This window comes from Panulirus ornatus, chromosome 20, assembly GCF_036320965.1.
Source record: "Panulirus ornatus isolate Po-2019 chromosome 20, ASM3632096v1, whole genome shotgun sequence".
Lineage (NCBI taxonomy): Eukaryota > Metazoa > Arthropoda > Malacostraca > Decapoda > Palinuridae > Panulirus > Panulirus ornatus.
In genome coordinates, this window is record NC_092243.1 from 42,644,973 (window position 1) to 42,657,196 (window position 12,224).

The window sequence follows — 12,224 nt, forward strand, 5'->3', positions numbered from 1 at the left end:
ATTGAGAGGGTGAAGGCATGTACAGAGCATCAGATTGGGGAAGAGCAGTGTGGTTTCAGAAGTGGTAGAGGATGTGTGGATCAGGTGTTTGCTTTGAAGAATGTATGTGAGAAATACTTAGAAAAGCAAATGGATTTGTATGTAGCATTTATGGATCTGGAGAAGGCATATGATAGAGTTGATAGAGATGCTCTGTGGAAGGTATTAAGAATATATGGGGTGGGAGGAAAGTTGTTAGAAGCAGTGAAAAGTTTTTATCGAGGATGTAAGGCATGTGTACGTGTAGGAAGAGAGGAAAGTGATTGGTTCTCAGTGAATGTAGGTTTGCGGCAGGGGTGTGTGATGTCTCCATGGTTGTTTAATTTGTTTATGGATGGGGTTGTAAGGGAGGTAAATGCAAGAGTTTTGGAAAGAGGGGCAAGTATGAAGTCTGTTGGGGATGAGAGAGCTTGGGAAGTGAGTCAGTTGTTGTTCGCTGATGATACAGCGCTGGTGGCTGATTCATGTGAGAAACTGCAGAAGCTGGTGACTGAGTTTGGTAAAGTGTGTGGAAGAAGAAAGTTAAGAGTAAATGTGAATAAGAGCAAGGTTATTAGGTACAGTAGGGTTGAGGGTCAAGTCAAACTGGAGAAAAACTGGAGGAAGTGAAGTGTTTTAGATATCTGGGAGTGGATCTGGCAGCGGATGGAACCATGGAAGCGGAAGTGGATCATAGGGTGGGGGAGGGGGCGAAAATTCTGGGGGCCTTGAAGAATGTGTGGAAGTCGAGAACATTATCTCGGAAAGCAAAAATGGGTATGTTTGAAGGAATAGTGGTTCCAACAATGTTGTATGGTTGCGAGGCGTGGGCTATGGATAGAGTTGTGCGCAGGAGGATGGATGTGCTGGAAATGAGATGTTTGAGGACAATGTGTGGTGTGAGGTGGTTTGATCGAGTGAGTAACGTAAGGGTAAGAGAGATGTGTGGAAATAAAAAGAGCGTGGTTGAGAGAGCAGAAGAGGGTGTTTTGAAGTGGTTTGGGCACATGGAGAGGATGAGTGAGGAAAGATTGACCAAGAGGATATATGTGTCGGAGGTGGAGGGAGCAAGGAGAAGAGGGAGACCAAATTGGAGGTGGAAAGATGGAGTGAAAAAGATTTTGTGTGATCGGGGCCTGAACATGCAGGAGGGTGAAAGGAGGGCAAGGAATAGAGTGAATTGGAGCGATGTGGTATACCGGGGTTGACGTGCTGTCAGTGGATTGAATCAAGGCATGTGAAGCATCTGGGGTAAACCATGGAAAGCTGTGTAGGTATGTATATTTGCGTGTGTGGACGTATGTATATACATGTGTATGGGGGGGGGGGGTTGGGCCATTTCTTTCGTCTGTTTCCTTGCGCTACCTCGCAAACGCGGGAGACAGCGACAAAGTATATAAAAAAAAAAAAAATATATATATATATATATATATATATATATATATATATATATATATATATTATTATTTTTTATTTTGCTTTGTCACTACCACGTTAGCGAGGTAGCGCAAGGAAACAGACGAAAGAATGGCCCAACCCACCCACCCACATATGTATATACATACACGTCCATACACGCAAATATACATACCTATACATCTCAACGTATACATATATATACGCAAACAGACATATATATATATACACATGTACATAATTCATACTGTCTGCCTTCATTCATTCCCATCGCCACCCATGAAATAACAACCCCCTCCCCCCTTATGTGTGCGAGGTAGCGCTAGGAAAGGACAACAAAGGCCCCATTCGTTCACACTCAGTCTCTAGCTGTCATGTAATAATGCACCGAAACAACAGCTCCCTTTACACATCCAGGCCCAACAGAACTTTCCATGGATTTATATGTAGCATTTATGGATCTGGAGAAGGCATGTGATAGAGTTGATAGAGATGCTCTGTGGAAGGTATTAAGAATATATGGTGTGGGAGGCAAGTTGTTAGAAGCAGTGAAAAGTTTTTATCAAGGCTGTAAAGCATGTGTACGTGTAGGAAGAGAGGAAAGTGATTGGTTCTCAGTGAATGTAGGTTTGCGGGAGGGGTGTGTGATGTCTCCATGGCTGTTTAATTTGTTTATGGATGGGGTTGTTAGGGAGGTGAATGCAAGAGTTTTGGAAAGAGGGGCAAGTATGCAATCTGTTGTGGATGATAGAGCATGGGAAGTGAGTCAGTTGTTGTTTGCTGGTGATACAGCGCTGGTGGATGATTCTGGTGAGAAACTGCAGAAGCTGGTGACTGAGTTTGGTAAAGTGTGTGAAAGAAGAAAGCTGAGAGTAAATGTGAATAAGAGCAAGGTTATTAGGTACAATAGGGTTGAGGGACAAGTCAATTGGGATGTTAAGTTTGAATGGAGAAAAACCAGAGGAAGTGAAGTGTTTTAGATATCTGAGAGTGGATTTGGCAGTGGATGGAACCATGGAAGCAGAAGTGAATCATAGGGCGGGGTAGGGGGCAAAAGTTCTGAGAGCATTGAAAAATGTGTGGAAGTCAAGAACATTATCTTGGAAAGCAAAAATGGGTATGTTTGAAGGAATAGTGGTTCCAACAATGTTATATGGTTGCTAGGCATGGGCTATAGATGAAATTGTGCGGAGGAGGGTGGATGTGCTGGGAATGAGATGTTTGAGGACAATATGTGGTGTAAAGTGTTTTGATGGAGTAAGTAATGAAAGGATGACAGAGATGTGGTAATAAAAAGAGTGTGGTTGAGAGAGCAGAAGAGGGTGTTTTGAAATGGTTTGGTTACATGGAGAGAATGAGTGAGGAAAGATTGACCAAGTGGATATATGTGTCAGAGGTGGAGGGAATGAGGAAAAGTGGGAGACCAAATTGGAGGTGGAAAGATGGAGTGAAAAAGATTTTGAGTGATCGGGGCCTGAGCATGCAGGAGGGTGAAAGGCGTGCAAGGAATAGAATGAATTGGATCGATGTGGTATACCGGGGTTGACGTGCTGTCAGTGGATTGAACCAGGGCATGTGAAGCGTCTGGGGTAAACCATGGAAAGCTGTGTAGGTATGTATATTTGCATGTGTGGACGTATGTATATACATGTGTATGGGGGTGGGTTGGGCCATTTCTTTCGTCTGTTTCCATGCGCTACCTCGCAAACGCAGGAGACAGCGGAAAAAAAAAAAAAAAAAATATATATATATATATATATATATATATATATATATATATATATATATATATATATATATATTATCCCTGGGGATAGGGGAGAAAGAATACTTCCCACGTATTCCCTGCTTGTCGTAGAAGGCGACTAAAAGGGGAGGGAGCGGGGTATATATATATATAAATAATTATCATTATTACACTTAACTGCCGTCTCCCACATTAGCGAGGAAGTGCAAGGAAACTGATGAAAGAATGGCCCAACCTACCTACAAACATATGTATATACATAAATACCCATACACGCAAATATACAGACCTATATATTTCAACGTATATATATACATGTACACTATTCATACTTGCTGCCTTCATCCATTCCTGCTGCCACCCTGCCACACATGAAATAGCATCCCGCCGCGAGGTAGCACTGGGAAACGACAACAAAGACCACATTTGTTCAAACTCAGTCTCTGGCTGTCATGTAATAATGCACCAAAACCACAGCTCCCTCTCCACATCCAGGCCCCACAAAACTTTCCATGGTTTACCCCAGATGCTTCACATGCCCTGGTTCAATCCAATGACATGTCGACCCCAGTATACCACATTGTTCCAATTCACTCTATTCCTTGCATGTTTTTCACCCTCCTGTATGTTCAGGCCCCAATTGCCCAAAATCTTTTTCACTCCATCCTTCCACCTTCAATTTGGTCTCCCACTTCTCCTCGTTCCCTCTACCTCTGACACATATATCCTCTTTATCAATCTTTCCTCACTCATTCTCTCCATGTGACTAAACCATTTCAATACACCCTCTTCAGCTCTCTCAACCACACTCTTTTTTTCACCAAACATCTCTCTTACCCTTTCATTACTTACTCGATCAAACCACCTTACACCACATACTGTCCTCAAACATTTCATTTCCAACACATCCACCCTCCTCCGCACAACCCTATCTATAGCCCATGCCTCACTACCATATAACATTTTGAGAACCACTATTCCTTCAAACATACCCATTTTTGCTCTCCGAGATAACGCTCTCGCCTTCCACACATTCTTCAACGCCACCAGTACCTTCGCCCCCTCCCCCAACCTGTGACCCACTTCTGTTTCCATGATTCCATTTGCAGCTAAATCCACTCCCAGATATCTAAAACACTTTACCTCCTCCAGCTTATCTCCATTCAAACTTACCTCCCAATTAACTCGTCCCTCAACCCTACTAATCCTAGTAACCTTGCTCTTATTCACAATTACTCTCAACTTTCTTCTTTCACAGACTTTACCATACTCAGTCACCAACTTCTACAGTTTCTCACCTGAATCAGCCACCAGCACTGTATCATCAATGAACAACAACTGACTCACTTCCCAAGCCCTCTCATCCACAACAAACTGCATACTTGCCCCTCTCTCCAAAACTCTTGCATTCACCTCCCTAACCACTCAATCCATAAACAAATTAAACAATCATAGAGACATTACGCAACCCTGCTGCAAACCGACATTCACTGGGAATCAATCACTTTCCTCTCTTCCTACTTGTACACATGCCTTACGTTCTTGGAAAAAAATTTTCACTGCTTCTAGCAGCTTACCTCCCACACAATATACTCTTAATACCTTCCATAAAGCACCTCTATCAACCCTATTATATGCCTTCTCGAGATCCATAAATGCTACATACAGATCCATCTGTTTTTCTAAGTATTTCTCGCATACATTCTTCAAAGCATACACCTGATCCACACATCCTGTACTACTTCTGAAGTCACACTGCTCTTCCCCAATCTGATGCTCTGTACATGACTTTACCCTCCTAAATAATTTCCTAGGAACACTCAACAAACTTAAACCTCTGTAATCTGAACATTCACCTTTATCCTCTTTTCTTTTGTACAATTGCAGTATGCATTTAATGATACTCTCTCACCCCAACTCTTATGTGCCCTCTTTTTCACCTCTTGCACCTTTCTCTTGACCTCCTGCCACTTTCTTATATACATCTCCCAGTCATTTGCACTACTTCCCTTTGACCATCTCTCCTACTCACATATGTATACCTCTCTTTTTAAACCAGGTATTCCAATCACCGGTCATCTTTTGGCACACATATCCACAAGCTCTTCACCAATTCCATCTACAACAATGAACACCCCATGTACACCCTTATACCCTCCATTGCCACATTACTCACCTTCGCATTTAAATCACCCATCACTATAACCCGGTCTCATGCATCAAAGCTGCTAATACACTCACTCAACTGCTCCCAGAATCCCTGCCTCTCCTGATCTTTCTTCTCATGACCAGGTGCATAGGCACCAATAATCACACATCTCTCTCCACCCACTTTCTGTTTTATCCACATCAATCTAAATTAATTTTCTTACACTCTATCACATACTCCCACAACTCCTGCTTCATGAGTATTGCTACTCCTGCCTTAGCTCTTGTCCTTTCACCCACCCCTGACTTTACTACCAAGACTTTCCCAAACCACTCTTCCCCTTTACCCTTGAGCTTCATTTCACTTAGAGCCAAAACATCCAAGTTCCTCTCCTCAAACATACTACCTATCTTCTTTCTTCTCATTTTGGTTACATCAACACACATTCAGACATCCCAATCTGAGCCTTTGAGAAGGATGACCACTCCTTGCTTGACTCCTTCTTCTGTTTCCCTTCTGAGAAATCTAAATACAAGGTTTTTTCCAGCCCCCTTCTCCCACCCCCATTAGTCACCTTCTATAACATGTAGGGAATATTTGGGAAGTATTCTTTCTCCTCCATCCCTGGGGATAGGGGAAAAAGTTTTGGAGACAGGGGCAAGTATGCAGTAAGTTAGGGATGAGAAGGTGTGGGAAGTGAGTCAGTTGTTGTTCGCCGATGATACAGCTCTAGAGGCAAATTCATGTGAGAAACTGCAGAAGTTGGTGACTGAGTTTGGAAAGTGTGTGATAGGAGAAAGTTGAGAGTAGCTGTGAATAAGAGCAAGGTTATTAGGTTTAGTAGGGTTGAGACAAGTTAACTGGGATGTTAGTTTGAATGGAGAAAAATTAAAGGAACTGAAGTGTTTTAGATATCCAGGAGTGGACTTAGCAGCAGATGGAACCATGGAAGTGAAAGTGAGTCACAGGGTGGGGAAGAAGGCAAAGGTTCTGGGAGCAATGAAAAATGTGTGGAAGGAGAGAACGTTATCTCGGAGCAAAAATGGGTATGTCTGAAGGAATAGTGAGTTCCAACAATGGTAAGGTTGCAAGGCATGGGCTATACATAGGGTTGCATGGAAGAGGGTGGATGTGCTGGAAATGAAATGTTTGAGGGCAATATGTGGTTGAGGGTGTCTGATTAAGTAATGTAAGGGTAAGAGAAATGTGTGGAAATAAAAAGAGTATGGTTGAGGGAGCAGAAGAGGGTGTGATGAAATGGTTTGGACTTATGGAGAGAATGAGTGAGGATAGATTGACAAAAAGGATATAGGGTCAGAGGTGGAGGGAAAAAGGAGAAGCGGGAGACCAACAGCATCGCTATCCCCTGCTTCAGCGAGGTAGCACCAGAAATACAGACAAAAAGGCCACATTCGTTCACACTCAGTCTCTAGCTGTCGTGTAATGCACCGAAACCACAGCTCCCTATCTACATCCAGGCCCCACATACTTTTCCATAGTTTACCCCAGATGCTTCACAGGCCCTTGTTCAGTCCACTGACAGCACATCGACCCCAGTATACCACATCCTTCTAATTCACTCTATTTCTTGCATGCCTCTCACCCTCCAGTATATTCAGGCCCCAATTGCTTAAAATCTTTTTCACTCCATCCTTCCACCTCCAATTTGGTCTCCTGCTTCTCTTTGTTCCCTCCACCTCTGACACATATATTCTCTTTGTCAATCTTTCCTCGCTTATTCTCCCCATATGCCCAAACCATTTCAACACACCCTCTTCTGCTCTGTCGACCAAACTCTTTTTATTTCCAAACATATCTCTTACCCTTTCATTATTTACCTGGTCAAACCACCTCACACCACATACTGTCCTTAAACATTTCATTTCCAACACATCCACCCTCCTCTGCACAACCCTATGTATGTACATGCAAATATTCCAAAATAAAAAAAAATCCAAAACCTGAACACCTCTGGTCCCTGGCATGTCAGATAAGGGATACTCAACCTGTACCAACTAACTTTAAATGTAAAATATATATCATCTCTAATTACAAAGTTTCTCCCCTAAGGTAAGAAATGTATGGTAAGTCAAGGTGATCCACTTTTGGTGGGATGCAGAACTCACCAACATGCTTTTGCATACAAATGTACATTACCATACATCAAAAAGCAACAAAGACTGAAATGAAATTCAAAACTTAACCAAAGATAAGACACATGTTTAGGCAGACATGGATGTGAGCATTGAGGGTAGTGCAATAGTTGTACTTTGTAGAGGAGAGAGAGAGAAAAAAAGAGTATACATACTTGAGGTCTGTGAAGGAATCTTCATCCAAGCTCCATATTTCTTCCATCTGGACACCTTTCACACCTGAAGAATAAAATAATCTCCTGTAGATCCTTATGCTCACATGAAACAGACCAACGTAATTCCCTAACCAATAATTTCCCTGGGTACAAGTAGCAACTGAAGCTTGGCTAATCTCTGATTTCAAATTTCTCCTTTGAGAAATGAAATGTAGGTCTGAGAGACCTACTTTAGGTGGGATGCTGAAGTGCTCATCGATAGGCACCTGCCAAATGGTCACATAACTGTACATCAAACAGTGCCTGAAAATTGAAATCTGACCTAAAACTCAAAAGTTCTTCCACTACTTCCTACATATGGTTTACCATGTTGTTTCTTATCTTTTTGTTACACTTATAGTGCAAAGAAATAATCTATTATTTCTTCAATCTGTTTAGCTATCATTCCTATAAAATATTTTTCAGTTTCTTCTTAACCGTTAATCAAGTTCTTTCTTTCACTGGTTGTCCCTCCCTCCATCACTATCTGGGCCCAGGCTGCTACATCTTTACAACTTATTCACCGAGTTCCTCTACATATGAATGATGCATAACTGAAAAAGCACAAATATCTTAAGATGCCAGACACTGAAGTCCTTTGCAAGTGTTTGTCCCCTGGTATTTACCAACCCTTCGATTCCTACTAAAGACAGTCCCCTACCACTCATAAACACTTCAGTAAATATAACAACTGACACGAACGTGACCTAACCATACCAAACCTAACATTACTCAATCTATAGTCGGGGTCAAACTGTTGGAAATCTTGGAGGATGAAGTTCCTATTGGAGCAAAAACATCTGTCTACCATGTCTTAACACCACATATTACCATATATATATATATATATATATATATATATATATATATATATATATATATATATATATATATATATATATATATATATATATATATATATATATATATATATCTTTTTTTTTGCTTTGTCGCTGTCTCCCGCGTTTGCGAGGTAGCGCAAGGAAACAGACGAAAGAAATGGCCCAACCCACCCCCATACACATGTATATACATACGTCCACACACGCAAATATACATACCTACACAGCTTTCCATGGTTTACCCCAGACGCTTCACATGCCCTGATTCAATCCACTGACAGCACGTCAACCCCGGTATATCACATCGCTCCAATTCACTCTATTCCTTGCCCTCCTTTCACCCTCCTGCATGTTCAGGCCCCGATCACACAAAATCTTTTCACTCCATCTTTCCACCTCCAATTTGGTCTCCCTCTTCTCCTTGTTCCCTCCACCTCCGACACATATATCCTCTTGGTCAATCTTTCCTCACTCATTCTCTCCATGTGCCCAAACCATTTCAAAACACCCTCTTCTGCTCTCTCAACCACGCTCTTTTTATTTCCACACATCTCTCTTACCCTTACGTTACTTACTCGATCAAACCACCTCACACCACACATTGTCCTCAAACATCTCATTTCCAGCACATCCATATATAAATATTTATATATATCCTCGCCAATGCGGGAAATGGCAAATAGTATGAGAAAAAAAAAAAAAAAATTTATATATATGTTAGGGAGGTGAATGCAAGAGTTTTGGAAAGAGGGGCAAGTATGAAGTCTGTTGGGGATGAGAGCTTGGGAAGTGAGTCAGTTGTTGTTCACTGATGATACAGCGCTGGTGGCTGATTCATGTGAGAAACTGCAGAAGCTGGTGACTGAGTTTGGTAAAGTGTGTGAAAGAAGAAAGTTAAGAGTAAATGGAATAAGAGCAAGGTTATTAGGTACAGTAGGGTTGAGGGTCAAGTCAATTGGGAGGTGAGTTTGAATGGAGAAAAACTGGAGGAAGTAAAGTGTTTTAGATATCTGGGAGTGGACCTAGCAGCAGATGGAAACATGGAAGCGGAAGTGGATCATAGGGTGGGGGAGGGGGCGAAAATTCTGGGAGCCTTGAAGAATGTGTGGAAGTCGAGAACATTATCTCGGAAAGCAAAAATGGGTATGTTTGAAGGAATAGTGGTTCCAACAATGTTGTATGGTTGCGAGGCGTGGACTATGGATAGAGTTGTGCGCAGGAGGATGGATGTGCTGGAAATGAGATGTTTGAGGACAATGTGTGGTGTGAGGTGGTTTGATCGAGTAAGTAACGTAAGGGTAAGAGAGATGTGTGGAAATAAAAAGAGCGTGGTTGAGAGAGCAGAAGAGGGTGTTTTGAAATGGTTTGGTCACATGGAGAGAATGAGTGAGGAAAGATTGACCAAGAGGATATATGTGTCGGAGGTGGAGGGAACGAGGAGAAGAGGGAGACCAAATTGGAGGTGGAAAGATGGAGTGAAAAAGATTTTGTGTGATCGGGGCCTGAACATGCAGGAGGGTGAAAGGAGGGCAAGGAATAGAGTGAATTGGAGCGATGTGGTATACCGGGGTTGACGTGCTGTCAGTGGATTGAATCAAGGCATGTGAAGCGTCTGGGGTAAACCATGGAAAGCTGTGTAGGTATGTATATTTGCGTGTGTGGACGTATGTATATACATGTGTATGGGGGTGGGTTGGGCCATTTCTTTCGTCTGTTTCCTTGCGCTACCTCGCAAACGCAGGAGACAGCAACAAAAAAAAAAATATATATATATATATATATATATATATATATATATATATATATATATATATAATTGAATCTTGGACTGTATAAGTTCTGCATTCCACATTAATTGTTTCTTCAGGCACAGATTGTGACTGGACTCTTAAGAATATCATTACAGAATTTGGTGATCCAGACAAAAGGCATATGGTTAAAAGGTTTCTCTGTCAAGATGTTCGGGCCACTATTTCTACCTATATTTGCAGGAAATAATACTTAGCAAACTATCAGAAAGTCCACATTAGTTCTATTTCCGTCTGAGAGATTTTACCTTTTTTCTTTAGTTTTGGCATAGTAACTTTACTCTCTAAATATGTTAAGCTTCACATTTTTTACCTCATATTTTCTGTTAGCTTGAGTGACCTGCCCACTTTTGTGGGATCTTAGTTGCTAAATAACGTTTCCCCATCATCTCCCCATACCTAATCATAAGAAGTGGAACTGTCATTAACGTAATTTTTTCACGTTTCTATTGATTAAAAATGAAGCAGAGCTAGCCTTTCATAAAGAAAATAACAAATGTTCATTACAAGTGACTATATTCACTGAAATGGGCTTGTGAAGAAGATATACAGCACCCAAACCTCCCAGTTCATAAGTACATTCACAAGTCAATATTTTTTCCATGTAACTCTAAAAATAAGGCTAATTTCGGCTGCTTAGAAAAGTTAGGTGAGGTTTCCATTGGTTCTATGGCTTTAAACAAGTGTTTCTCTTCTCTTCCCCAAATTTTCCCTAATCTTCACAGCCCTCCCTACTATCAACTATTTACCACTGAAGATTATTCAATGTTATTGTACTTCATCAACACCCTACTAAACCTCTTCGACCGTGCTGGTCCAACGATACACTTTTCTTACACTTCAGCAAGGTACTTCTGTTATGCCCTTAAATTACAGGTCCATTTCTACCTGATGCTCTTTCGCAAGAATACATGAAAACTATTTCATATATATATATATATATATATATATATATATATATATATATATATATATATATATATATACTTCTCTGCAGATGGCTTGTTACATTTACAAAACACGAGTCATTCCGATTCACTTGGGTCAGGCCGTTACTCCACGTAAGAGAAAAAACTCATGCCTTTCGTCTACGTTTAAATAAAATACCGCCTGACTTAATTACTATACATCTTCCAGGTACAGCCTAATTTAAGAACTGACCAAATTTATGTATCAGGTCAGTGAAGACCCCAGGGTCACTTTCAATGAGACACCAGTTGCCTGCGTCTGACACCACCATGATGACTCTCCTCTTCAAGGGTTGTCAACAACTGCCGCCCGCACTGCTGGGGGTGGGGACCGGCGCCCCAGGCTGGCTGGGGTAGGTAGGGGAAACGGACGGCTGGGGGAAGGGGTAACGGAAGGCTGGGAAGGGAAGGAACGGATAATGGAAGGTTGAGCAGGGAAGGAAGGGGTAACGGAAGATTGGAAAAAACAGTGGCAGGGGTAAAGGAAGGCTAAGGAGGGAAGCGGGGGATAACGGATGAACGGGGAGGGAAGGGAGGGGTAAAGGGAATAGTGAGGAAGGAGCCCTTCTCCAACTTCTCTATCCAACATACAATATATATATATATATATATATATATATATATATATATATATATATATATATATATATATATATATATATTCAGAGAGGAGGGTCTTTCGTTTTCAGGATGGATTTTGGGAGTAAATGTGCACGCATCATTTGTACACAGTACATCACAAAATATGTTTTAAATGACGTTTCTGATAATAATTTCGGGAAACTCGGTGGTCTGCCTGAGCCATCAGTGGTACATGACAAAAACTTTTCCGAGACAAAATGGGGTTCATTCCACTCCTGGAAGAGAGAGAGGGGTCATGGGGGTCATGAAGGCGGGGTTGTGGGAAGTTGGGGAGGGAAGGGCAAGGA

General features: G+C 41.6%; 1 protein-coding gene across 1 annotated transcript in view; it reads right to left on the reverse strand.

Moving 5' to 3' along the window:
• Uch-L5 (ubiquitin carboxy-terminal hydrolase L5) overlaps positions 1–11,666 on the reverse strand; it is an 81,673-nt gene extending 70,007 nt beyond the window's left edge. Inside the window, exons 1-2 of the mRNA XM_071674804.1 lie at positions 11,489–11,666; positions 7,639–7,702 (exon numbers count right to left, since the gene is read on the reverse strand). Of these exons, the coding sequence (XP_071530905.1) occupies positions 7,639–7,702; positions 11,489–11,567 (143 nt within the window). The 5' untranslated portion in view covers positions 11,568–11,666. The remainder of the gene's footprint in view (positions 1–7,638; positions 7,703–11,488) is intronic.
• Positions 11,667–12,224: the final 558 nt, after the last annotated feature.